Here is a 27,246-nt window from a genome sequence, read left to right as displayed (position 1 = left end):
GAAGAGTGGGTGAGAAATGTGGGAGGGTTTTGGCTTTAAAGGCAAGACTGAGAGAAGAAACACCACCAGGCTCCAAGTGGGCAAAAGGCTGCAGAGAGAGGAGGGAACGATTCTGCCCTGGGGCCCTTGGGATGAGGGAAGGAGACTGTGGGTGTAAACCATAGCAAGGAAATCTGGGATAGATCCCAGAGAAACCCTCCGGGGAGGAGGGAGGTGCAGGGAGGTGTGGAGATGGCTCCATGGTGGGGGCTGCAGGGTCAGGGGGGTTTGGGGTCACGTCCATCCTGCCTGGGCCAGCAGATGTGGGGCTTGGCAGCAGGTTGGGGTTCCAGGAATGCAGCATCTCAACCAGATGTGCCATGGGGACACCGGGTGCCCTCAGACAGGTTGGATGCCACAGAGAGATGTCGGGTCCCTCCAGCGTGCTGCATTGCACCTATTGCATCTATTTCTTACCTCTATAATAACTGATATCTGTTATATCAGACGTTATTGCATTACTGGAGCTGTCTGGCGAGCACTGGCAGGCTGGGACCATCGGCTTCACCGCTGCTCGGGTGACCTGAGCCCATCCCCTCGCACATGGGATGGGACCAGCGGAGAAGCATCGCGTGTGTCCGAGGCCAGGGCAGCCCCAGAGCATCCTCCGGTGCGAGGGATGCAGGCACCGTGCTTCTGACGTCACTGCCACGTCACACCGCTCAGATGACGTCAAGCGCGTCACCACCCGGGCAGACCCCGCGTACTCGCGGGCTGAGGGGCGTGGCCTGAGGCTGGGGGCGTGGTCGTAGTAAAGGGGCGTGTCCCGTGTGACGTCACCCGCGGGGAGGGTTTCGCTTCCCCCCCCTCCTCCGCGAGGCGTCCCGCCGGCGCCTCGCCAATGGGCGGGAGGGGGGGGCGTGTCCAAGGGCACCTCCAGCCAATCAGGAGGCGGCCGCGGCTCGGGGCTACGATGGGGGGGGGGGGCGCGCCCGGGGCGCACGTGGGGCCGCGGTCGGGGACCGGGACCGGAGGAGGGGGGGGGGGGGAACGGGAACGGGACCAGCACCGGTACCGGAGGGTTGGGGAGGGCGGTGCGTCCGTCGGCTCCGCTGCGCCCGCCCCGCCGGGGCACTCCCCTCCGCCGCTGTCCCCCCGCCCCTCCGGGCCCTCCCCCCGGTGTCACGGCGGCGGCCGCATTCGGGGCCGGGCACGGCGGAGGGAGGCAGGGAGAGAGGGACGGAGCCCCAGCATGTGGCCCGCCCGCACCGGGGCGGCAGCGCGGCGGCGGCGGCGGCGCCGGGCAGGTGCGCGGCCGCTGAAGCGGAGCGGGGGGGCGTAGGGGCGGGGAGCAGCCGCCGCCGCCGCCCTCGCCCGGCGCTGTCAGGTGCGTGCCGCCCGCCAGGATGGCTCCGCCGCACCGCCGGACTTAGCGCCGGGCCGCCCGTCCGTCCCCGCCCCGGTGCCCACGGAGGGCGCCGGTTCCCGGCCGAGGATGCCGCTCGCCGCCGGTCGCTCCGGTGCATCTGTTGCTGCTTGACCGAGCCGACAGCCCCGATGGATGCGGCAGCCCCCGCGCCCTGCCCGCCCGCCGCCGCCGCCGCCCCGCTGGTGCCGGGAACGACTCCGGAGCTCCGCGGCCGGTAAAACACAAACAAACAACCAAACGACAGAAAAGACCCAAAACCGACCCAAACCCAGACCGCTCCCCCCGCCGGAGAGACCGATGGACATGCGGCCCCCGGCCCGGCCCGCAGCTCCCGTTAACCTCCCGGTGCCCGGCGCGGAGCCGGGCAGAGCCGCCGCGTAGGGCGAGCGCTGCCGGACCCGGGGCTGCGGCCCCGCCGGGACCCGGCGCGGAGCGGCCCCTCCTCCCTCCTCCGCTCCACCCGAGCTCGGAGCCTTCTTCGCACTCTTCTTCCTCCCGTGTTTTGGGGTTTTTTGGTTGTTTCTTCTGTTTTTTTCCTTTAATTTTTGGGTGGAAACCGACCGTAACTCGGGGAAGGGGCTGCCGGGGGGGGGGTGGGGGGGAGCGGCGGGGAGGGGACCATGGAAGAGAAGCTCCAGGCGCATCAGGTGGAGATCGACCCGGATTTCGAGCCGCAGAGCCGGCCCCGGTCCTGCACTTGGCCTCTCCCGCACCCCGACTTCGCTGCGGAGGAGGACGATGGGGCCGCGGCCCCGGGGGGACCCCCGGCGCGGGGGGCCGGTGGAGCGGAGGGGACCGAGAACGCGGCGGCCCCGGCGGAGCGCAGAGCCGCCGCCGCCGCCCCCCTGCCGCCTCCCGGCGCGGACGTGGGGCAGCTCCGCAAGGCCAAGACCTCCCGGAGGAACGCTTGGGGCAACCTCTCCTACGCCGACCTCATCACCAAAGCCATCGAGAGCTCGCCCGAGAAGCGCCTCACGCTCTCGCAGATCTACGACTGGATGGTGCGATACGTCCCCTACTTTAAGGATAAAGGAGACAGCAACAGCTCCGCCGGATGGAAGGTACCTGACCCCTCTCACCCCATCCCCGGCACAACTTTCCTCCCGGCTTCCCAATGCGTGGATGCTTCCTCCTGTGCAGTCGGAGCTTTGTGTGTGTGTGTTTGTGGGATCCCCGCTTGGATGAGGGCTTGGTTAAGTTTCGGGGGGAGCCGGTGCTTGTGTGTTGGAACCGGGATGTGCTGATGCCGGTGCCCCCACCGGCCTGGGGCCGAGCTGAGCCCCGGGAGCTCGGGACGGCGGCGGGCGGGTGGTCGCGGTGTGCGAGCACCGGGGAACGGCGAGTGACGGTCCCAGCCCCATCACGGCCGTGCCCGCGGTGACCTGAGCCGTGCCAGGTCCCTTAGCGCCGGTGTCGCGTCCCAACACGTGTCTCCGGTCTGTCTTCTCCCACTGCTTTCCCCCCTTCTCATCCCCACTATCCCGGGGGGTACGCGGGCACCACGCGGTCCCCTGCTGGCTCCATGGTGGCATTCCAGGCTCTGTTCCCGGTTGGCATCGCACCGTGGGCTTGTTGGAAATCCCTTCTGCGGGCAGTGATTCCCCCCTCTCGCTCGGGGATGCATCGCACTGACTGTCCTAGCACTGGAGGTGCTGAGTCCTAGGGGGTCACCCTGGCTCCTGCCCCTCTGGCTAAGGGGGAAGAGATCCCTGTGTCCAGATGGTGTCAGTAAAAAGGAGCCGGTTTCTCTTAAGCCCTCCCCTAAGCCCTGTCACCTCCAGTGTGATTAGTGTGTAACGAGGCTTTGAAGGCTCTGGTACCAACCCTGGCCCTGGCACGGTGTGTCCTGGCCCTGGGGGTCCTTCTTGCTTGCAGACGGGGCTATTTCGGGGCAGGGAGCCTGGACTGTGGCACCGGTGGCTGGGCCATGGGAGCTGGTCGTGCATGGAGAGGCTGAGCATCCTCTGCCCTGCTCCGCTCCTGATGGTGGGGAAGCGGCAGCCGGTGTCCCCCCAGTGTGGAGAGTCATTGGGGCAGGTTTTGGGGGCTGTGGCAGGGGATGGTTGTGGTGTGTGTGGGGTTCTCAACCAGAGAGCTTGGAGCGAGAGCTGTGGCCCTGGGCATGTGCTGGGGGTGAAGGGGCTCCCCAAGGCTCTGGACCATGTGTGCTGATGGGATCTGGGGATGTGTTTTGTCAGGGCTGGGATGAGGAGCAAAGGGATTCCCAGGCATCCCTCTGTGTGTTGCTGTAGGATTCGTGGTGTGTGATGTGCAAAGGGGAGAGGGTTGGGGTCTGGGTGATGCTGGCACGAAGGGGCATTCGCAGCAGCTGTGCAGGTGGGTGCATGGGTGCGTTTGCATGGCTGCACCCTGGGATGAGGCACTGTCCACCTTCCTGACCCATCTCCCAGTTGGAGCAGTGCTGGCACTGGGCTCAAACCTCCCATCCCAACCCAGTGCCTGCATGGTGGGGCCAAGGGCTGCCCAGTGAGACACCAGGGTGGTGCCCTCATGCTGCTGGTGCCTGGTGCCACGCTGGCAGAGCAAGAAGCAGCATCCGGGGACCCCCTTTGCTTGGTGCTTTCATCAGACCCCACCATGCCAGGGTTTAAACACATTCCCCACAGCCCCAGGTCCCTCCTGGCTGTCCCCCCGGGTGCCCCATATGTGGCTGGCAGCCGAGGGAGCGCTGCGGTGATGGGCATCGATGCTGTGGCAAGGAGCTACTGATGGAAGAACCCCTGGAGATGCTGAGTCCCTCTTGCCTTGGCCTGGGGGGAACCCAATGGGTTTGAAGTGTTTCATTCCCTAGCACAGCAGCAGTGTCACAGTGTGGTCCTGGGTTATGGGCTGCTGCCATAGCCAGCTGCTCCAAAGCCTCCCTGCACTGGGAGCATGGGTGAAGGAGAGCTGGAAGCGTGGCCGAGGGCACAGCATCCCATGGGGCATGCATGGCTGTGCGGTGACTCCTCCAAACTCTGCTCTGCACTAGGGTCTGTTGCTGGGACCCTTTCCTGCATCCAGCCAGCCATGGGGATGCTGTGCCCGGCTGCGGTGTGTGATGTTCCATCGGGATACATTCCCCAAGCTGGGAATGGTTATCCCGGAGGGGAATGATGCTGCGCATTCTGGGGTCTCCTTCCCACCAACCTGTGTGTTGCATGGCATGGTTTGATGGGGAGACAAATGGAGGTGCAAGCTCTAAACCCCTTGGCCGTGCTCAGCATCAGGACCAGGTCTAATGGGGTGTGAAGGTGCCACCCCCCCGTGCGTGCATGTTGGGCTCCTGCTCCGGGCGCTGCTGTGCACCCTTTGACTGACAGTTCTGCTTAATTAGGGAGTTGTTATTTTATCAATTCCAAAGCGCTTGAAGTTTTCTGCTCCAGCTCACGCTTCCCACTTGTTAATGGGAAACCAACACCCTCCGTCAGAGGCAGCGGCACTGATGCGTTCTAAAGGTTTCTGCTTGCTCCGGTTTGACATCCAAAATACAACAATCAGGCGCTCAGCTGGTGGATGCCTGTCTGCTGCGGCTCTGACAGCCTGAAACCCTTAATTCCCAGCCCTCCCCTACACCTCCTCCTCCTTTACACTGCTGGGTTGGCTGCAATGGAGCTGGGAGCAGAGACACCCCCCCCAAGGTGCCACCATCCCCTTGCAGGGCAGGATGGAGATGAATGAGGGAGGGAGGAAAAGGGGTGGGAAGGGTGTTGGGGTGGGAGCATCTCATTGGCCAAAGGTTTTGGGGTTCCAGGGGCTTCCCCTCGCCATGGGGTGCTGGGAGCCCTGAGCTCCGTCCAGGGGAGCAGGACCATGGCCCTGTCCATACGGGCACACAAGAAGCTTCCTTTGGGGGAGCTGCTTCAGGCTCCGTGTGCTCCATCACTGGTGTCCCCCCAAGCTTAGCCCCTGCCCTGCTTGAATGGGGGCTCCTGCATCCAACTGGGATGCTGCCCGTGTGGCTGGAGAGGCTCCAATCGGCACTGAGGCTGATGAGTGCCCCTTGCGGAGGGTGATGCCACAGGGGTGATGGGGTGATAGCCCCGGGGGTGTCCTGGCTTTGGGGTGCACAACCAGCTCGCTCCCATCAGCATGAGGGTGCTGCACGGCCCCGGGGGGGGGGCATGGCCAGGGTCAGGGCTGTCCCGTTGGGGGGGTTTGGGCTCTGCTCACGTATTCCATCCTCTCCATATATGGAGAAGTTTCCAGCAGCATGGAGAAGCCCAATGATCCCTGGGGAGCTGCTGAGGGGCCGGGAGAGCCCTGGAGATCCTGGATGTCTAGGGCCCCAGCAGGGCTGGAGGGGACTCCCCTGCTCCATCCCTGGATCAGCCTCCCTCGCTCTCATCCCCACACATGCAGTGCCCCCCGGAGCCCCTCCGACCCTTTCCCACAGCATCCACGGGATGCTGAGCTGGAGTCCATGACCCTTCATGATCCCAGGGCTGGAGCATGGGATTCCTCATCCATCCCCGACTTCCCACAGGGATGGGGAAGCCACTCACTGCCCCTGAGCTGTTGGTGGCATCACTGTGAGGAGCCCCCAGGCTCTCTCCTCCTTCCCACCTCAGTTTTCTCCCTCCTTTTGGAGGTTTTTCCTCTTCCTTATCATTTATTTCCCCCCCTCCCTTGTTCTGGAATCGCTTTTCATGCAGCGCTAACTGCTGAAGTAACACAAACCTGCTAAATGGTCCAGCTTTATGATAGCATAAAAATGATACTACAGCAGTGAGTGGGGCTTTATTAAACCCAAGGGAAAGGCTCCAAATGAACAGCTTGCTCTGCTCTTCACTTCTCCCCCTAATCCCCCCCTTTATTTTTAATAACCACTGGAATATAAGCTCCAGTTAAGGTCCTGTGGACTAGAAGAGCTCTCACAGCCTGTTGTTATCTCCATCCATCCTCATGTGCGGGTCTGGGTGTTCATCCCTCCCTCCTGGGATGGAAGCTGCAGTGTCCTGGGCTGGAAATGCATTTCTTGGTGTTTGGGTTTGTAAATGTTTTGTGTGGATGCAGGTGAGATGTGGGAATGAGCTGGAACTCCTTGGGATCCTCATCAGGATGCTGTGGTTTAGGGAATGGGGTTTAGGGAATGGGGTTGGACCCCTCTCGCAGTGTGTCCTCACAGAGGGAACATGCAGGAAGGGGATGAATCTCCCTTCCCCACCACTGCAGCAGGCTCTGGGCACAGTAAGACCCCCAGCCACAGGCAGCATCCTTCATCCCTAGGGTGTACCCTCAGTCCCACTGCTGCCATGGAACCAAGGAATGGTTTGGGTAAGCAGCCCATGGCTCCTGCCTCCTGCTGTGTGCTGAGGTGAAAGGTGCTGTGGGTTAGAGCAGGACACACAGGAGCTCCATTCGGGCATCCTGATGTGGTGCCTCGGCCGGGAGCCAGACAGGAGAGCTGGAACCTCAGCACAAAGCTGTGGAGATGAGGAGCAGGCAGCCAGTGACGGACAGGGCAAGCTGCCTGGTCCCTTCCCTCCCAGCAGGGATGCTCCAGCATCCCAAAGCATCCTGAGCTGTCACCCGTGGCAGGGGTTGGAGCTGGGTGAGGTTTAAGGCCCCTTCAACCCAAACCACTCTGTGTTGCAGCCTGGTTTGCTGCTCCTATGTGCCCTGTGCGGCAGCGCTTAGGGATGGGTTCCACTGCATGGGTGCCTCAATGCAGGCAGTGATGCACGGCTGAGCTTGCACGTGTTGCCATGCATGTGTGACACACGTGTGCCGGGCTCGCCACGTGTGCTCTCACGTGTGCCTGCACATTGCAGCCGGATCCTTGGATGTATCCTGGGCTTGTGCTGTCCTGGGGCATGAGCTGCGGGCAGCGTGTCCTTGGGATAGGGAGGGCACAGAGCGGCCTTGTTGTGGGGGGAAGCCTGAGCTGGGGCAGGAGCAGCTGCCAGTGATGGATGGGAAGGGAAAAATACCCCGAACCCCAAAGAAATGAAGTGCAATGCCAAGAAGAGCAGGAAGGCGAGGGCTGTTATGGGGCTGTTATGGGGCTGTTGTGGGGCTGTTATGGGGTTCTCTGGACTGTTGGGGCTGTTGTGCTGTTGTTGGGGCTGTTGGTGTGGAGTTGTGCTGTGCTGCCTGCAGCAGCCTGCAGGACTCCCATTGCAGACAGGCCCATTTACAGACCAGGCACCTGTTGTACCCATGTGAAGGTGATGCTCTGAGCTCCGGCTGGGTCAGTGCAGTGTCCCCATTCCCCTCTCTGAACCCCCCCATGCAGGTACCCCCAGCCGGGCTCCGGGTGCTCCCCCAAAGGCCCATCCCATGCCCATGGGCTGTGCCGCTGCCGACACCCTGCCCAGAGCAGACTTTGTGTCTCCCTGGGAGCCTGGCTCCAATCCCATAGGATTGGGAGGAGGCTGCAGCCGAGGCCAGTGCTGGGGTGCAGAGGAGACGTGTGTTGTGGGGCTGTGCCTGCTCCATTCCCACCTCAGTGCTGGGTGCTGGATCCCACTCGGAATGCAGTGGGAAAGCCTTGCAGTGCTGTGAGTGGTGGCATTGCTCCATCACCAAGGCACTGGTGACTGTGGGGATCGCTGGCATCTCCTCCATCAGCCAGGCTGGCAGGGATGTGGGATGCAGGTTCCTGCTCCTCGGGCTTGCTGGGCATCCCTGCAGTGCCCAGATGCCAGATGCAGGGATTCATCATCTCTATTGCTATCAGTTTCCCTTAAAGCATACTGCAAAGTGCCAGGAGGGATTGGGTGCTCCTGGAGGAGCAGCTTTGCTGCACGGAGATGGGTTGTCACTGTCTGTGTGGGACCCAAGCTGGGTAGCGTGGGGCCAAGCCTGGATCCTGTTCCCAAACCTTCCGAGGCCAAAATGGAGCAGAGATGCTCCACATGGCAGGCTGGGACCTGTAATAGCTGGGATCCAGGAGCTGGAGCCACAGGAATGAGCCTCAGGGTGCTCCTGGAGCAGTGTGTCCATCCCCTGTCCCCGGATACCCTCTCGCCCGGGTTGGTGGCGTCAGCAGCATTCCAGACGCTGGGATCTCCCTGTGTGCCTGAGATGTCTTTTGTCCCTTTGCTGCTGCTCCTTCCCTGCTGTGGTTCAGCATTCCCTTCCCTTTGGATGGAGATGCTTTCAGCAGGAGCACTGTTTGGGGACCCACGGGTGGCATTTCCCCCTATATCCCACATCATCTGCCCGAGCCAGTGGGAATAACCTCAGCAGAGCATCGTGGGGCCATTCACTGTAATGAGTTCAACCAGGATGGCACAGGGAGGTCTCTCTGGGGTTATTCCTGGTCTGTGATCCCGGCCTGTGGAATGTGGGGGGCTGCCCACCATCCCCTCTGTACATGGGGAGGGAACCGGGACCCAGTGGGTACCATCAGCTCCATACTGGTGTGTGGATGCTGGTGGGAGCAGGCACCGCATCAGTGCGCTGTGGTTCCGAGCATCCCTGGAGCCTGCCCAGGATCTCGGATGTGTTTGGTAGCGTGGGATTGGGAATGCCAAGTGGAACATCTTAAGGATGGCAGAGATTCAGAGACCATGCCTGGGACCTCCTTTAGCAGTGGGTGCCCAGTGAGTGCAGGGCACTGGGATCCATCCCATCCCGCACTGGGAGCTGGGTTTAAGGAGGATGAAGGCACTGGGATCCATCCCATCCTGTTGCTGGGAGCTGGGTTTAAGGAGGCTGATGAAGGGCCAGTCCCTGCCTCCTCAGCACCATGCTGATGGGTTCAAGCATCATCCTGCCCTCAGTGGAGCACAGGATGCGTGGGGTGATGCAGGGATGGAATTAACAAGCTTCTGGAGTGACAGCATCATAAATTTGGGCTGTCAGACCCAAGCCTGTCCCAGGGATGTAAGACAGCGTTTTATTGCTGCCTGCCTGATGCTTGTTCCCTTCTCCTCAGTGGCTGTGATTTATCTCTGCACTTTGCGCTGATTGGATTAGAAGTTTAAATGCTAAGGGTGCATAACAATATATTTTTCTTATTAATATTAAAAAATCATTATTGGATTTTTTATAGTTCTGTTTTGAATTGAATCCCTTTGCTTGATTTATTCTGTCTCCCAGAGTAGAATTTAATGCTAATAGGAACAATCATTGCTTTGTTTTGAATCTTCGACTGTTTGGAAAACTTTCCCTGCAAAGGGAAATTACAGCATTATTAAGAGTCCATTAAAAGGGGGTTTGCCCATTCCTGGCTATTACCTGCGAGCCGGAGGGGGAAGAAAGCAAAGACAAAGAAGCTCTTTTGCAGGGCCCTGTGCTCACACCCGTCCCCAGGTGGAACATGGTTGTGCCAATGGTCATCACCTCTCATAGCATCCCAGCCTGGTTTGGGTTGGAAGAGACCTTAACGCTCATCCAGTCCCAATCCATGGGCAGGGACCGTGCCAGGGTTTGTGGTGCTTCAGATGCTATGGGGAGGTGACCCCACTATGCCATGGGGTCCCCAGCCTTGGGGGTGGGGTAAGGAGGTGCTGTCTCAGACCCCTATGGAGCTGTGGATGGGCCCTTCCTTGTATGCCATATTGTGCCATGCCAATGCCTGCTCAGAAGTGATCCATCCACCTCCCCACTGCTGCTGGCACAGCACCACGGGACACATTTATTATTATCATTATTATATTTTATATATGATATAATTCATAATAATATATTATTGTTTTATTTATAATATTAAATTTATTATATATTTTCTATATTATTATTAGGGGTGCTCCCCACCCCACCAGGCACATTTGGTACCCACAGAGCATCCCTGCTTCCCTGTGTCCTTATGTTTCCTCCCATGTGCAAGGACCTTGGAGCCGAGGTTTCCCGCACCCCATTCCTGGCCCAGCAGTGCTGGGATCCTGGTGGGAGGATCCATTTGCCCTCCCTGTGTATTTTTTGGCTGACCCTCTCTTATTCCCCTCTATTCCGGAGCCAGGGAGCAGCTGCATCAGTACTGGGCTGTGTGGCAGCAGCAGCTCCGTGCTGGGCTCACGCTGGTGCCTGCATCTCCGGGGGGGGGGGGGTATTCGAGGGGGTGACCCCACAACTGGGGTTTATGGGGAGATGTGGGGTGCAGTGCTGCGGGATTTGGGGTATGGGACTATGCAATGTGGGGGGCTGAGCGGGGAAGTGTGGGGTGCTGCAGCCTCCATGGGGTGGGCAGTGCTTGCAGTGGGGCCAAGCCTGGCACCCCAGAGCTCCCAGTTTATCCAGCTCTGGGGGTCCAGGGCCCCATGGCCACCCAGCCAAGCTGGCTCAGGATGCTCAGGGTCCCCTCCATCCTCTCTGGGGCACTGTGGCACAGCCCCAGTGAGATGGGGCTGGGCATGGCCCTGGTCCCTGTCTCTGCTCCTGGCACAAACCCTGCTCCTGCCTGCAGGGAGTGAGCAGAACCAGGGGCTCCTGTACTTATCACACTGAATAATTCATCACATCAGGGGCTCCAGAGGAGCCTCTCCCTGCCCTGGCTCCCAGCTCACCCAGAGAGCACCGGCTGGCCTGGGGGGAACATGAGTGGGGCCAGGTTGGCTGGGGTGCAGGGTGGGATGGAGAGATGTGGGGATGGAGAGATATGGGGATGGAGGGATGGGGGGGTATCTGTCACCTGCGACCTGCAGCCTGGGGTTGGCAACGGGGGTGCATGTTGATGTGTGTGACCCAGGGAGCAGCAGCATCCCCCCCCCCATACTGCGTGCCTCAGTTTCCCCTTGTCGTGGTTCCATGGATGAACAGGATGTCAATGGGCGTTTTGACCCCCCAGAAAAGATGGGGTGAGATGTCTGTGCCCACACACCCAGCACCCGATCCCTGCAGGGCTGGGTTTGCCCCGGAGCCCATCCGTGCGGATCCAGGCTGGGAGCAGCGAGGGGTTAAACGCCATGGAGCCGGTGTGAAACTGGCTGTGTTGCTGCAGGCACAAAGTGCATCTGTAGCCGCAAGTGGCTGCCTTGAAGAGGATCCAGGTTTGTCTCGGAGCCGTCTGCTGCTAAAACCCTTTGATCCACTTACTTCTCCCCCGGGAGCTCCCGCAGCTCTGGTGCTGATGCCCCTGCGGCGACAGGGGCTGAGCTGCCAGACGGATGCAGGGAAGACCCCGATCCCGCTGCCAAGGGGGGAAAACGGTGCCAGGAAAGAGGGGGGCATAAGGAAAAGGGGCTGGGGAGGCAGGAGCGGTGCCAGCAGGAGGCATCTGTGGGGTGCTGGGTTTGGCTGGTCCCTGGCTGTGGATAGGGATGGGGGGATAGAAGGATGAAGGGATGGAGAAGTGGGGAGATGTAAAGATGGATGCATGGGGGATGGATGCATGGGGGATGTAAAGATGGAGGATGGAGAAATGGGGTGATGGAGGGGTTGAGGAAGCATCATTGGGTGTTTGCCATGATGCCAGGGGGTGGTGGTGCTGTCATGGGGAGGGACTTAGGGGTCCCATCCCCGTGGCTGCCCCATGTGCACAGCTCAGTGTGTGCTGTACCACTCAACAGCCAGATCCGGGGTCTGATTCTGGGGGTGATGAGGTCCGGAGCAGCTCTGCACCTCAATGTGTCCCTTCTACCTCCCTGCCATTCCCAGGGGTAGGATGCAGCACATGGCTGTAAGGATGCTCTCAGGGACACAGCTTATCCTCACCCCACACTGCCCCACAGCCTGGGTTGTGGGGCAGGACCAGCCTCATGCTCAGCTGTGCCTAAGCGTTTGGGATTTATCCCAATGTATTTGTATCCATTCCCAGTGTGGCATTGGCATCCCTGTGCCAAGCCAGCGGGCATGGGGGTGGCTGTTTGGGTCAGTGAAGGTTTCGGGTGGGTTGCAGCCCTGTGGCTGTGGGTGTCCCAGTTGGCAGCAGTGCCAGTGAGACAGCATCAGTGTGGGGAGCAACCGGTCTTTGTGGTGCTGAGCCCTGCGAGGGGGAAACATCCACATGGGCACACACAGGCAACTTAATGGATTTGTGCTGCAAGTGTGTACATGGAGCAGGATGAGGCCATGGGGTGCAATGGGGCTGACAGAGGTGCTCTGGAGGGTACCAGCTCCCACATGCTGGAGGCATGTGCAGTTCTGGAGGTGCTGGGCTGCCCTACCAGGACATCATTGCCCCCCTGCTGCCCTACTGGGGATGGAATCTGCCACCATGGGGATGGTGGCAGGGCCATGGCAGAAGCCAGGGGATGGTGAGGGGCAAGGGATGGTCCGGACGGCTCCGGGAGGGTCCGAAGGGGTGGGCTGGAGGTGTGTGGGGAGCGAACAAAAGCCCCATTGAGCAGCAGCTCTCGGCCGCCAGCGGAGCAGGAGCAGGGCCAGGAAAAACAGGGCCTGGAGCAGGGAGCACATCGTGTCCCTGGCTGCAGTACATTCTGTAGCGCAGGGAGCTGGCGTGGGGCTGCATCAGCGCAGGGGACCCCGATGGGGACAACGGGGGGGGGGTCCCCGCAGTGCTGTGCCCCCCACACTGCATCAGCCGCATGGGGTGATGTGGATGTGCTGGACCCGCTCGCTATGGGGGTTTGGGGGCGGTTGGAGGCTCCTCGCTGTGGGTCAGTGCTGGAGGAGATGGGGTTTGGGGGGGGAATGGGGCCGGCTGCAGACAGAGAGCGGGCGCCGTGCCCAGGAATTCGGGATGGTTTTCAGGCTGCGCTGCCCGGGCAGCAGTGTCTAATGCAATTACAGCTCCGTGTCACGGAGCAGGGGAGGGGGGGGGCATGGCTGAAGGGTTGCCAGATACCCTGGGATACAGCCGGGATGGCAGCAGGAAGGGGGGGTCCTGTCCCCCGTCACCCCCAGCCCTGGCACACTGGGCATGCGATGACACCCAAGGGGACACTCACAGCACAGGGACCCCATGGAGCTGCTGGGGGTGTCCCCCCATTCCTTCAATGAGGAGGGATTGAGGCATGACCCAGGTGGTTGAACCCCTCCAGGTGATGGGAGCAGCTGCTTCCCACGGTGATCATTGAATCCAGCCTGGTTTGGGTTGGAGGGGACCATAAAGCTCACCCAGTACCACCCCTGGCCATGGGCAGGGGCACCTTCCACTGGAGCATCTGCAGCAGTGACCGGTTGAGCCCAGCAGGGTGGAGGTTCAGAGTCTTTGGCTCCAGAGATACTCATGGCATTGGATGGAACAGACTGAGGAGGAGGGTTTGGGGTGTTGGTCAATGAGAAGCTCCCCATGACCCGGCTTCAGTGAGCGCTTGAGCCCAGAACCCCCCCGTGTGCTGGGGGCACCCCCAGAGCGTGAGCAGCAGCTCAGGGAGGGGATCCTGCCCCTCTGCTGTGCTATGGGGTGACCCCTCCTGCAGCCCTGATCCAGCAGCAGCACAAGAGGGACCTGGAGCTGTTGGAGCGAGGCCAGAGGAGGCCATGGGGATGCTGTGAGGGCTGGAGCAGCTCTGCTCTGGAGCCAGGCTGAGAGAGCTGGGCTGGGGCAGCCTGGACAAGAGAAGGCTCCTGAAGGGGAGACCTGAGAGCAGCTCCAGTGCCTAAAGGGGCTGCAGGAAACCTGGAGAGGGGCTTGGGACAAGGGATGTAGGGACAGGCCAAGGGGAATGGCTTGAACCTACCCAAGAGAGGGGAGACTGAGCTGAGCTCTGAGGCAGAAGCTGTTCCCTGTGAGGGTGCTGAGGCGCTGGCACAGGGTGCCCAGAGCAGCTGTGGCTGCCCCATCCCTGGCAGTGCTCAAGGCCAGGTTGGACACAGGGCTTGGAGCAGCTGCTCCAGTGGAAGGGGTCCCTGCCCGTGGCAGGGGTTGGAGCTGGATGAGCTTTAAGGTCCCTTCCATCCCAAACCAGTGTTCTATGAACAACACCCCGAGGATGCTCCACGGCATCACCCCCCCTCTCCCACTCAGTCCCACTGGCACCTGTCACTGTGGGTCAATGGCCCGTGGGGCTGTGTTGGTGCTGGGCTGGATCCAGCTCCTCCCTCCAGCGGCAGCAGGACCGGCTGCTCTGGCTGATGTAATCTGTGCCATTAGAGGGAAGGATGCTCAGCCGGGGGTTGTGAGCTCCCTCGGGACAGCAGGGGGGGAGTTGTTGTTCCTGTTGCTTTGCAGCAGCCTCCAAGGAATCTGCTGCCTCCTGCTTGGGCTGTGGATGGTGCTGGTCCCTGCTCAGCGCTGTCCTGCATCCCACATCTGCCCCCAGCAGTCCCCACTGTTCCCTGGTGTCCTATTCCCCCTGTTTCTGCTGGTTTTACACTGGTCTGGAAGCATCCCTGCCCCTTGCCAGCTTGTGTGTGTTGAAGTGCAGCCCAGACACTGTGGGTTGTGGCTTTCCTGCCACCCTGTGTGATCAAATAGGGCTTGGAGAGAGGGAGGACACCCTGCCCAGGGTGGTGCATCCCTGGTGGGGGCAAGCAGCTGGGATTGAAAACCAGGAAAATATGGGACTTGGATGGGAATCTTGGGGCATCCCAAGTGTTTGGTGTTTCTGAGCCCTTGGAGGGGAAAGCAGAGACTGTGATTAACCCAAAGGCATCCCAGGGGTGCTGCTCCCCAGAGTGGGATCACTGCCAGCCCCATGGTAGAGCCTCAAGGATGGGCTGGGGAGCTGCAGGCAGGGGAATGGAACCCTGGGCATTGCTGCAGGGAGGCAAAGGCAGCGGGAGCAGCGGGGGGGGGCAGCAGAGCAGCCCCAGGTTGGGTGGCAGTGTTCCCAAGGGATGCCCCCTCCTCCTGCGGCCCAACCCCATTGCCCATCCCAGAGCACCCAGTGCAGGAGGAGGCAGAGGATGCTGGGTGCAGCCTGCTCCATCACCCCAGGTTACCTGCGGGATGTCACCGCCGTTGCCCTGGCAACAGCGATGGCATCCCGAACACCTCGGGCAGAGTTTCCCTGCATCCCTGCGATGTCATCACCGTTTCCCGGGTAACCCAGCATCCGGCTCCGGCAGGCAGGTAGAGGAGGACCTCGGCTTCCCACTGCCTCCTGCTACACCCGGCTGCCTGTCACCAGCAATCAGAGCACCGGGTGATGGCCGTGGGTGGCTGTGGACAAGGCTGGGGACAGGCTTGGGGTTGTTCTTTATGGGCCCAGGGATGGGGAGATGAGGCAAACAGCCCATTAGCTGTGGTTGGAGCCGGTAGCTCTGCCTGTCACACACTGCCCAGGCCATCCTGAAGGTGCCTTCTGGGTCTGGCTGGTGTTGAGGACCCCAGTGAATGAGGGTTTGAGGGCAGGAAGAGAGGCAGAGCTTGGGGACACGCACCCTCCTTGTGTCCCACCCCATCCCGCACAAAGGGGAATTGGTGTTCCCAAGGGCCAACAGCCAACGGAGGTTGGGAAGTGTCCAGGACAACTGGTAATTCACTTCCCTGGCCACCCTTGAGTAATGGGTCTTGGAGGAGGTGTTCACCTCTGGCCCCAGCCCAGGCATCAGGATGAGGGGGATTGGATTTGGATGCAGCTCTGTGGCTGTGCTCACCTGCAGGATGCCATCCCGTCAATACAACTCTATGGGGTGACACCAACAGTGTCACCAGTGCTGCCTGTGCCTTGCTCTGCTGCAGGAGCAGGAGTGGGTGACAGGAGAGGTGGGTGACACCCGGGCAGGGCTGTGTGACTGACCTGGCTCTGGTTGAGGTCTCCAGCCCTGGAGTATCCTGATGGATACTCTTAAACCTTTCCCTTTGGGAAGATGGAGCTGTTCCATCCCTCCCAGAGCACATTTCCTTCTGGTTCCTGTCCAGCATCAAGTGGGAGACCCCAGGATCTCTCTGGCTGCAGTGGGTGCTACATGGGGGACATCAGGGATGGAGCCTCCTCTTCCCCTCCAGGAGCCACCCCAAGCCCCTCACACCAGGCAGAGCTGGTTCCTGGAGCCTGTGATTCCCATTGCCACTGGCTCCTCCGTGCCTCAGTTTCCCAGTTTGTCAGCGGAAGCAGCATCCTTCCTACCCTGTGGTGACCTTGCTGTGACTGTGGCTATGAGCAGGGGGGGGTGGTCCACAATGATGAGATATTGCATAGGATGCTCAGGGCAAGAGGGCTTTGGTTGTCCCCCCCTGTGTCTCCCAGCAGGGTCTGTGTATGGCTGAGGGCTGAGTGATGCTGTGGGGCAGCTCTGGGGTGCTCAGCATGGGGACAGGCAGGGCTTGGGAGCTAACCGGGACCTGAGGAGCAGGGATGCAGCTGCTTGCGGTGTTTGGCTGCGGTGAGAACCTGGTGTGGAGGAAATTGAACCCAGGGGACAAAACGCTGTAATTTCATGCAGAAATGACATGGCAGCTCCGTGTGATTTACTGCAGCTGCTCTGGGGTAATTAGAGCAGCACTGGGTAAGTGGCTGATGGTGGAGAGGGTCTTTCCAAGGCACCTCCCCTGCATGTTGGAGGGGGGTCTGGATGGGAACGGGTGTTCTGTCCCCAGAGGTAGGGATGCTGGTGTCTGTCAGTGGGATACAGGCACCATGCAGAGCATCCAGAGGTATCCAGCAGTGCTGCCTGGAGCTCCCATAGGGTGCTGGGAAGGGTTCACTGACTCCATGGCCAGCACTCCCCTGCTGCTGCCAGCCCCACAGCCCACCCTCAGCATCCCCATGGAGCCAGGGATGAGCAGTGGGGTCTGACATGAGCCCAGGGCCCAGCACCTCCAGCGCCAGGGCCAGAAGCTATGAGATGATTTCTCCTTTCAGTTCTTAAAAGGGGCCTATGACAAAGATGGGGAGAGGGTTCTCAGCAGGGGCTGGTACAGAACGAGCAGTGATGGGTTTAAACTAAAAGAGGGAGATTCAGGCTGGATGTGAGGAAGGAATTCCCTACAAGGAGGGTGGTGAAGCACTGGCTGTGGTGTTCACAGGATCCCAGCCCCAGGGGATGGGTGCTCCGGGTGCTGCTTGGGCTCTCAGCAAGATGCCCATGGATGGGGACAAAGCAGGACCTGCCAGGGCAGGGAGGATGCTCCTGGGTTTGGAAAGGGCTAAAATAACCGGGCTGCCATGGCAACGGCAGCGCTCCCAATGCAGAACTTGGCTGGAACCAGCTGTTGGCAGCAGCAGAACCAGGGTCGTGGTAGGGATGCTCGGCTGGGGCTGTTACCGCTGCTTGGGGCGCTGTATGGTGGGTGCCAAGCCATGGGTGAGACCTCTGCGTGTCAAGGATGGGCGTAAGGAGCCTCCTGATGGGGCTGAGCTGCCCTCTATTCTGTGCTGGGGTCTTACCCATGTCTTGGCACCCACCATGATGTGGGGCTCTCTGTGCTGAGACCTCTGGGGCTGCAGAGTGGGGACCCCATTGGTATCCTTTGAGCAGGCGCTGAGCATGGGGCTGTTCTGTGGGGAGCAGAATGTGGCTCGATTTGCATCAGTCACAACTCCAGTGGGTTTGGGAATCACTTCCAGAGCTCATGGTCAGGAGGGAAGAGGCACCAAGCTCCACAGACCCCCTGTGACCCATGGGCTGGATGGATGTTGTGGTTCAAGCCCAGCTGGCAACCCGGAACCACAGAGCCACTCACTTCTCCCCTTCCTCTCCTCCCCATCCCTCCTTCTGAACCCAGGGCAATGGCAGAGGTGGGTCAGGGCCAGCACAGAGCCAGGCAGGGGATGGGTTTCAGCCTGGGAACCCATCCAGCAGTCCCAGCACCCCCGTTTGTCCTGGAACCAGCCCCAAAGCCCAGGCAGCCACAGCCAGGATCCTTGTGGACTGGGGCAGGTGAGTGGCAGTGGGTTGGGGTCACAGTGGCTGTTTCCATCTGGACCTTCTCCTTCAAGAGCAATTGGGCTTGGCCACACCATGACTCAGCCCCTGGGTTAGGGTTAGGGTTGTTGTTAGGGTTAGGGTTAGTCTTTGAACCCACCAGAGGTTCGCAGCAGCCAAGCACCATCCCCAGGCTGGCACATCCAGACCCTACACTGCGGATTCCCAACTCCACTCCTGCACCACAGAGCTTGCCTGGCCCCATCCTTTGCCCCATCGCATCGTGGATGTGTGGGGCAGGGCAAGGCTGTGCACAGTGCGTGGGGCTGCAGCATGGGGTCCCCCATTACCCCCAGTGCACGCCGAGGGGGTGATTACCGGTTCCTAATGGGGTGTGCAAGGGCGCTGGTGGAAGATGCTCCGGGCTCCACCGGATGCAGGCGCTGCGCTGGACCCGGCCCGACGCGCCGCTGATGGGCGTCTGGGTCAATTAACGGCCCCTGGGAGCGGCTCCGCTCCCGTCGTGCGCTGACCCGAATGCGGCCCCAGCCCCATCGTACCCGGGGGGGGGGGGGGGGCACAGACAGCGGGAGGTGCCAGACAGGGCCCGGGGGGGCGGCGAGACTGCGCTGGGGCTGCAGGGGGCTGGCGGTGGGGGCTATAGGGCAGTGTCTGTGGAGGCTATAGGGCAGTGTCTGTGGGGGCTATAGAGCAGTGTGTGTGGGGGCTATAGGGCAGTGTCTGTGGGGGCTATAGGGCAGTGTCTGTGAGGGCTATAGGGCAGTGTCTGTGGGGGCTATGGGGCAGTGTCTGTGGGGGCTATAGGGCAGTGTCTGTGGGGGCTATAGGGCAGTGTCTGTGGGGGCTATAGGGCAGTGTCTGTGAGGGCTATAGGGCAGTGTCTGTGGGGGCTATGGGGCAGTGTCTGTGGGGGCTATAGAGCAGTGTGTGTGGGGGCTATAGGGCAGTGTCTGTGGGGGCTATAGGGCAGTGTCTGTGAGGGCTATAGGGCAGTGTCTGTGGGGGCTATGGGGCAGTGTCTGTGGGGGCTATAGGGCAGTGTCTGTGGGGGCTATAGGGCAGTGTCTGTGGGGGCTATAGGGCAGTGTCTGTGGGGGCTATAGGGCAGTGTCTGTGGGGGCTATGGGGCAGTGTCTGTGGGGGCTATGGGGCAGTGTCTGTGGGGGCTATAGAGCAGTGTGTGTGGGGGCTATAGGGCAGTGTCTGTGGGGGCTATAGGGCAGTGTCTGTGGGGGCTATAGGGCAGTGTCTGTGGGGGCTATAGGGCAGTGTCTGTGGGGGCTATAGGGCAGTGTCTGTGAGGGCTATAGGGCAGTGTCTGTGGGGGCAGTGTCTGTGGGGGCTATGGGGCAGTGTCTGTGGGGGCTATAGAGCAGTGTGTGTGGGGGCTATAGGGCAGTGTCTGTGGGGGCTATGGGGCAGTGTCTGTGGGGGCTATAGGGCAGTGTCTGTGGGGGCTATAGGGCAGTGTCTGTGAGGGCTATAGGGCAGTGTCTGTGGGGGCTATGGGGCAGTGTCTGTGGGGGCTATGGGGCAGTGTCTGTGGGGGCTATGGGGCAGTGTCCGTGGGGGCTATGGGGCAGTGTCTGTGGGGGCTATGGGGCAGTGTCCGTGGGGGCTATAGGGCAGTGTGTGTGGGGGCTATAGGGCAGTGTGTGTGGGGGCTATAGGGCAGTGTCTGTGGGGGCTATAGGGCAGTGTCTGTGGGGGCTATAGGGCAGTGCCTGTGAGGGCTATAGGGCAGTGTCTGTGGGGGCTATAGGGCAGTGTCTGTGAGGGCTATAGGGCAGTGTCTGTGGGGGCTGTAGGGCAGTGTCTGTGGGGCTGTGTCTGCCGGTGCAGGCACATAATGAGCCCGTTACCTGGTGGATGTTCACGGGCGGTTACCAGGAGGCAGCAGCCGCTAACGAGGCTCCGGCAGCATCGGGCGGCTCCAGGGTTAATTGGTGCTGATTTACTGCGCGCACGGAAGAATTGCGGCGATGGAGGAAACGTTCCCGGGGGCAGAGGCTGCAGCAGCCTCGATGAGGCCTCATCCTGAGCGATGCTGTGCAGGGGTGGGCAGGAACTGGGGGCATCTGCCAAAGACATCGTGTTCGGTCATAGAACCACAGCCTGGCTTGGGTTGGAAGGGACCTTAAAGCTCCTCCAGCTCCAACCCTGCCATGGGCAGGGACCCCTTCCGCTGGAGCAGCTGCTCCAAGCCCCTGTGTCCAACCTGGCCTTGAGCACTGCCAGGGATGGGGCAGCCACAGCTGCTCTGGGCACCCTGTGCCAGCGCCTCAGCACCCTCACAGGGAACAGCTTCTGCCTCAGAGCTCAGCTCAGTCTCCCCTTGGGCAGGTTCAAGCCATTCCCCTTGGCCTGTCCCTACATCCCTTGTCCTTGTTACCGCAACCCTGTGCTCTCCTCAGGGCACCCATGTCAATCCCCTCCATTCACTCCAAGGTTTATGGGCACCCCAAGGTCAGAGGAGAGACCCCAGGGATTAGTAAAGTGCTGGGATCCTGCACCTTTGTGCCTGGCATCGATGCTCCACCAGCACCCACCCCCTGGGCACAGCCTCACCAGACAGCATCTGTCGGGCAGGAGGACACGGGAACCAGGGAGAGCTCCCAGGGAGCAGCAGCATCATCAGCATCATCATCCTCTGCCAGATGCAAATTGATAGTCGAGTCACTCATGCAGACAATGGGGTCCAGCTAATCCTTTTACAATGGGACTAATTGCTAATCAGACCGATTTCACACTGCCGGCTCCCCTGACAATGAGGCACCGTGGAGAAGGGCTCCTGGGGGGGTGAGGAGGCTCCGTGGGTGCCCACAGCTCCCAGCAGCCCCTCCCATCCCCATTGCAGGCCCTGCAGCAGGGCCAGCCCTGGCAGAGAGGCACTGGGATGGTGTTTGGGGTCTCCCAGGTTGGCAAAGCCTCCAGCAGTGGCTGGCAGGGGCTCCAGCCTCATCCTGCATTGAGGTCAACCATGACTTTTGTCCCTGGTGCCATCTCCAGCCCTTGTCTCCATTACCCAGCCCCTCTGCAGAGCACGAGGTGGTGGATGTTGTCCCTTGGCACTGTCTGGATTCACAATGGGGACCGGTGCTCCTTGCCCTGTGCTGCTTGGGTACCACAGGGCTGCAGTGCTGTGTGGGGACGGGATGCTGGAGGGTCTCTCTGCTTTGGTGGGAGATGTTGGAGCAGGGGATGAACAGGGCAGGGGTGATGTGGGGCAGATGGGGACATGGAGGGAGACCCAGCAAAGTTGCAGGTTGCTATGAGAAGTGATGTAGGGCTTTGAGTCACAGGCAGAGCAGCATCGGGGGCATAATGGGACTGGTATCTGCTCCCCCTGTACCCTGCCATAACCCACCAGACCCCTGCTAAGGCAGCTGCTGTCAGAGATGTCCCCTGCACATCACCCCATGCCAGGGGTTGAGCCCCACATCCCAGCCCCTGTGATCATCCATGGCTCCCTGCCAGCTTGGCACTGGGTGATGTGGGATGCAGGTGCTGTGGGGTGCGGATGCTGGATGCTTTAGGATATTGAGTGCTGTAGGATGCTGGGTTCTGTAGGATACTGAGTGCTGTAGGATTCAGTAGGATTCTGTGTGCTGTAGGATGCTTTAGGATACTGAGTGCTGTAGGATTCAGTAGGATGCTGTGTGCTGTAGGATACTGGGTGCTGTAGGATACTGAGTGCTGTAGGATGCAGTAGGATACTGAGTTCTGTAGGGTGCTGAGTGCTGTAGGATGCTGGGTGCTGTAGGATGCTGGGTGCTGTAGGATACTGAGTGCTGTAGGGTGCTGAGTGCTGTAGGATGCTGGGTGCCGCAGGATACCGAATGCTGTTGGATGCTGGGTGCTGTGGGGTGCCGGGTGCTGGTGGGGGTGCTGGTGTGCTGGTGGGTGAAGCAGGTCCCTGCCTGTCTGGTGTTAACAAGCTCCTGGCCCGCCCCTTTGCAGCCCATTGCCCTGTGCAGTGTGCCCCGAGCCATGGCCAGCCGAGCTCCTCGGGGTGCTAATGAGGAGCGAGCTGGGCTCACTGAGCCTTGCTCTTAATTGCTGCTGTCTCTTGGCTCCTAATGAAGCTCAGCTGCACAAGAGGCAGCAGCCCACCCTGCTCCTCTCCTCGGGCAGCCTGACCCCCTGGGGCTGGGGATGCTGCTGGGTGCCCTGTGCTGGAGCTGCGGAGTGGGAGGAAGCTCTGTGATGAATGTCATCCCCATCCAGCCATGGCATTCCCAACCCCCAGACACCATTCCCTGTCTCATGCTCTGCACTACAGGCTGTGGAGGGCTGCAGCATCACCTGCATCCTGGGATGAGCAGACCGGGGGAGCACGGGCAGGAAGGGATGGGGATCATACCAGCAGCGATCACCCATCACCCAGCACAGTCTGTGTGCAAGGCTGGTGGCTCTGGCTCTGCAAACACAGTGATAGCCATGGGATCTGCTTGTGTCCCATGGCTTGGTAGTGCAGAAGGGTGTTTAGGTCGTGCTGTGGCTCAAGGGAGAGGTGTTGGTGGGTCGGGGATTGCTCTCCCCACCTGAAGCCACTGAGCATCAGCACAGACAGTGTGTGTCCCAGCCTGTTCCTGCTCCCTGTGCCCTCCCCAAGGCGCAGGAAGGGGTTAACGGCCAGCCCATACCTGCAGTTGCATTTTAAAGACGTGAAATTAAAGCCCGTAATTTATTCTCCCCACACACGAAGGAGCAATTAGTTCTAAACACGGCTTAATCAGTCAGCGCGAGATTGATTTCTGTAGGCTTGGATTTGGTGGCTGCTGGCGAGGAGCCAGCCTGGGAGCAATCTCCAAATAAATGAAGTGCAGAGAAGTAAGCCATTGCATAATATGATAGATGAGGCTGGAGCTCACTCGCCTCTTCATTAGTATTCCGCTGTACACTGGCAGCAGCACCAAACTTTCTCCATGGCTTCTTCCCCTTCCCCATCCCTCAGCTCCTCCTGCAGCGCGGCTCCTGCTCCCTTCAGTAGGCACCAACCAGCCCCGAGCCCATCGGTGGTGCTGGGATCAGGGCTGTACACCCGGGGCTGTTGCTTGTCTTTGGATGCTGTGGCTTGTGTGTCTCTTCTTGACCCTGGGGAAACTGAGGCACAGGGAGCAGGGATAGCATCCCATGAACTGCAGCTCAGCAGCAAGAGATGTCACAGAATCAATCCCAGACTGGGTTAGGTTGGAAGGGACCTTAAAGCTCCTCCAGTTCCAACCCCTGCCACAGGCAGGGACCCCTTCCACTGGAGCAGCTGCTCCAAGCCCCTGTGTCCAACCTGGCCTTGAGCACTGCCAGGGATGGGGCAGCCACAGCTTCTCTGGGCACCCTGTGCCAGCGCCTCAGCACCCTCCCAGGGAACAGCTTCTGCCTCAGAGCTCAGCTCAGTCTCCCCTCTCTTGGGCAGGTTCAAGCCATTCCCCTTGGCCTGTCCCTACAGGCCCTTGTCCCAAGCCCCTCTCCAGGTTTCCTGCAGCCCCTTTAGGCACTGGAGCTGCTCTCAGGTCTCCCCTTCAGGAGCCTTCTCTTGTCCAGGCTGCCCCAGCCCAGCTCTCTCAGCCTGGCTCCAGAGCAGAGCTGCTCCAGCCCTCGCAGCATCCCCATGGCCTCCTCTGGCCTCAGGGCATGTACTAAAGACCCCTCACTCCCTGCCATGGCAGTGATGTCTCTAACAATAGGTATCTGGTAGATGCAGCAACAGTCCCTGACCTGTGGGCTCCTGAATGAAACACTGGCCATGCTGTGGGATAGACCCACCAGATGAGCCCCCCGAGCCCCTATACCCATCCCAGTGGATGTAGCCCCAGTCCCCTGTGATGCCCTATGTACCCCCCATCCCTGTGGGCATTCCCCTGCCTGTACCACCGCAGCCGCCGCTGACCCTGCCTCTGTCCTTGCTGTCCCTGCAGAACTCCATCCGGCACAACCTGTCCCTGCACACCCGCTTCATCCGCGTGCAGAACGAGGGCACGGGCAAGAGCTCCTGGTGGATGCTGAACCCCGAAGGTGGTAAGACAGGGAAGACACCGCGGCGGAGAGCGGTCTCCATGGACAACAACAGCAAGTTCCTGCGCATCAAGGGCAAGGCCAGCAAGAAGAAGCAGCTGCAGGTGACGCAGGAGCGCGGGGAGGACAGTCCTTCATCCCAGCAAGCCAAGTGGTCCGAGAGCCCCGCATCCCATGCCAGTGATGAGTACGATGCCTGGGCGGACTTCAGGACACGGGCCAACTCCACGGCCAGCACGCTGAGCGGGCGCCTGTCGCCCATCATGTCCAACCACGAGCCGGATGAGCTGGAGGAGGAGGATGGAACCCCTTCCTCTCCGCTGATGTACCCCAGCCCCTCCAGCACCATGTCTCCATCCCTCAACACCCGCTGCTCCGTGGAGCTGCCCCGGCTGACCGACCTGACCGGCACCATCAGCCTCAATGAGAGCCTGGGGGAGAGCATGCTGGAGGACCTGCAGGATGGATACACCATGAGCCCCTCGCAGCAGCTCCCCCCGGCCGCCCTGCGGCAGCGGAGCTCCAGCTTCACCTTCAACTCCAAGTGCTCCACCATGGGTGCTGCCACCAACACCTACTGCGGGACCATCTACAGCCAGCCGGCCATGAGCCTCATGCGGCGCCTGCCCATGCAGACCATCCAGGAGAACAAACAAGCCACCTTCTCTCCCATCAGCTCCTACAGGAACACCTCACTGCAGGACCTGCTCTCCTCCATCTCCTACGCGCACAAGGAGAGCATGGTTCCGGGGGACCTGCCCCTGCCCCAGGCCAGCCCCATGGTGCCGGCCCGTGGCCACAGACACAACCCGCTGCTGTGCGGGAGCGGGGAGCAGGGTTTGTCCTCGTACCCGTCCCACTCGGGCTCTCTCATGAAGAGCAATGCTTTGTACCACCCGTCAGCAGCCGCTCACCACCCTGCGGTCAACACCAGTGCCTTAGCTAATCCTGTCAGCCTTATGAGCCCGCCCAGTGACACGTGCAGCGTGACGGCCATGCCGCACCACGGGCATCTGCATTCCTACGCTAATAACCAAGGGGCACACATGAGCTTGCTGGATTCGCTGCAGGGCCCCTACCCGGGGGCCGTCCATCCCCCTGTGTTGGGCCAAGACAGGTTCCCAGCAGACCTGGACCTGGACATGTTCAACGGGAGCCTGGAGTGCGACGTGGAGTCCATCATCCTGAATGACTTTATGGACAGTGATGAGATGGACTTTAACTTTGACTCGGCTCTGCCACCGCAGAACGGGCTCAATGTGCCCACGCTGCCCGGGGGCCCGCAGCCCACGAACCAGAGCTGGGTGCCCGGGTGATGCTCACCCCAGGGTGGGGGGCTCGCCACCGAGAAGCCACGAGGGGAACCTTGAGACTAACTTCATTTGGGTTTTCTTTTCCTTTTCTCTTCTGCCTTTGTTTGTTAAGATGGGCTTAGAGCCGTCGGTCTGAGCTTGAGGTCGAACACGAAACACAAACCCTAGGGTCCAATATTGAACCCCCAGCCCAAAAATGTGCCCAATCTGCTGGGTCCTCCTGTGAGCATCCTCTGGGGGATGCAGGGGCAGGCAGCAGGAGAGGCAGCCGGAGTCAGGTGGGTCCAGGGAAGGGGAAGCAGGAAGGGAAAACCTTTCCAGACAGTCCCAGTGCCCCACTGGGATGGTGCCAGTTTGGTTTGTGCTTGGGCTGGGTGATGGAGCGGTGATGGGTGGCATGGGAAACCCCCCTTTGGAAAGGGACCCTTTGCTCTGAGCCCCCTTGGGAAACGAGTCCCCTGAGTACCAGTGTCAGGAGCAGGGACCCTGCCCCACGGCATGGGGGTCTCCTCACCCCTAGATCCCAGTGGAGATCGGAGCTCTACCAAGCCCCATGCCCAGGCCACCTCAATGGCTCCAAGCAGGGAGGAAGGGGCTGGTGATGGAGGGCAGGGTGGTCCTGCTGGAGTGATGTGCTGCTGGGCTGGATCCCCTGTGCTGGGGCTCGGGGGGGAGCCGCAGGGTCGGGGAGGGGGGTGTATTTATTTGATTTCATGCACTCTTTTGCCATTGAGCTTTTGCATTGGAAGGAAGAAAGGGAGAGGAGGACAGAGGCCGTGGGCAGCACCCATGGCTGTGCCCCATGGCACACCTCGTCTTGGCTTGGCCATGGCTTTGGGTGATGGGGTGGAAGAGGGATGCAGTGGCCAGGCCTGCGGTGACTCACACTGCTCAGGGAGGTGGCACAGGGCTCCTGGGGACCAATCCCGGTGTCAGGAATGACTCCAGACAGCATCCATCATTCCTGCCCATCCCTGGGATGCCAGGAGAGCTGCTGGGGGGGGATGACAGCAAGAAGGGGTCAGCCCTGCACCATGGGGACAGGGAGCACCTGGGAGCACAGGACACGTGGTCCTGTGGTGTGTCAGGAGCCCAAAACAGCCCCACTGCTCCGCGGGCTGGTAAGAGGAGATGGAAGGGTGGGAGATGAAGCTGTGGGAGCTGCTGCTCGGCCCCATGGGGCTCTCTGCACAGCATGGGCTGTCTCTAGCCCCTGCTGCAAGGGTCACTCCACTGAACCAGCACATTGTCCAGCTCATCCCCTCTCCCTGTCCCTCCTCTACCATGGGGCAGGCGCTGGGTCCCACTGAGCCATAGGGGAAGCACAGCTCAGAGTGGGGCAAGGTGGGACCCATGGGTGGGCACCTCCTGCTCCTCTCCTAACCTATGGGTGCGAGAGAGGAGCCCCATGTGCCAGCGCTCGCCTTCGCCCTGGGCAGAGTCTCTAAAGATAAGATGCTCTTACAAGTTAATTCATTATGTTTACATTCTTTGATCATGTACAGAATTTAATATATTCTATTATATATAATCTTTCTCGAATGCTTTTTTAAAAAGGATTATTCTTTAGGGTCAGGAGCATTACCACATTCCTTTTATACACCACCTCTCGTGTCAGGCATAGTTAACACGGTTGGAAACCGACTGCAAATGGCTATTTAATCCCTGGCACCCCAGTTCTGCACATGAAGGACAGGCAGGGAGGGCAGCTGGGGAGGAAAAGGGGGGTTCTTCCCCCCAACCCAAGCATAGGAGAAAGGGAAGGGGACCTGGCTCTTGTAGGCACACATCCAGCAGCACACCAGCATTTGCAGATGGGATGCTCAGGCACAGGGACCCCCAAGCCCCCCTTAGGGTGTCACCGATAGGACCACCATGGCGCAG

At 60.6% G+C, this 27,246-nt stretch overlaps 1 protein-coding gene across 1 annotated transcript; it reads left to right on the top strand.

Moving 5' to 3' along the window:
* The first annotated feature begins 2,023 nt into the window (after positions 1–2,023).
* LOC101875698 (forkhead box protein O6) lies at positions 2,024–26,893 on the top strand. Its single transcript, XM_034069129.1, has 2 exons — positions 2,024–2,469; positions 23,953–26,893. Exons 1-2 carry the CDS (start codon positions 2,029–2,031, stop codon positions 25,363–25,365), a joined length of 1,854 nt encoding a protein of 617 aa, XP_033925020.1. The 5' UTR covers positions 2,024–2,028; the 3' UTR covers positions 25,366–26,893.
* Positions 26,894–27,246: the final 353 nt, after the last annotated feature.

This window comes from Melopsittacus undulatus, chromosome 14 (genome assembly GCF_012275295.1).
Source record: "Melopsittacus undulatus isolate bMelUnd1 chromosome 14, bMelUnd1.mat.Z, whole genome shotgun sequence".
Lineage (NCBI taxonomy): Eukaryota > Metazoa > Chordata > Aves > Psittaciformes > Psittaculidae > Melopsittacus > Melopsittacus undulatus.
The sequence above is the reverse complement of the archived record's forward strand: the minus strand, read 5'-3'. Positions and strand labels throughout refer to the sequence as shown.

Excerpts from the sequence above, each read along its gene's own strand:
- LOC101875698 (XM_034069129.1), top strand. The coding sequence starts at position 2,029 with ATGGAAGAGAAGCTCCAGGCGCATCAGGTGGAGATCGACCCGGATTTC. Across the intron at positions 2,470-23,952 it reads ACAGCTCCGCCGGATGGAAG|AACTCCATCCGGCACAACCT; the intron begins GTACCTGACCCC and ends CTGTCCCTGCAG.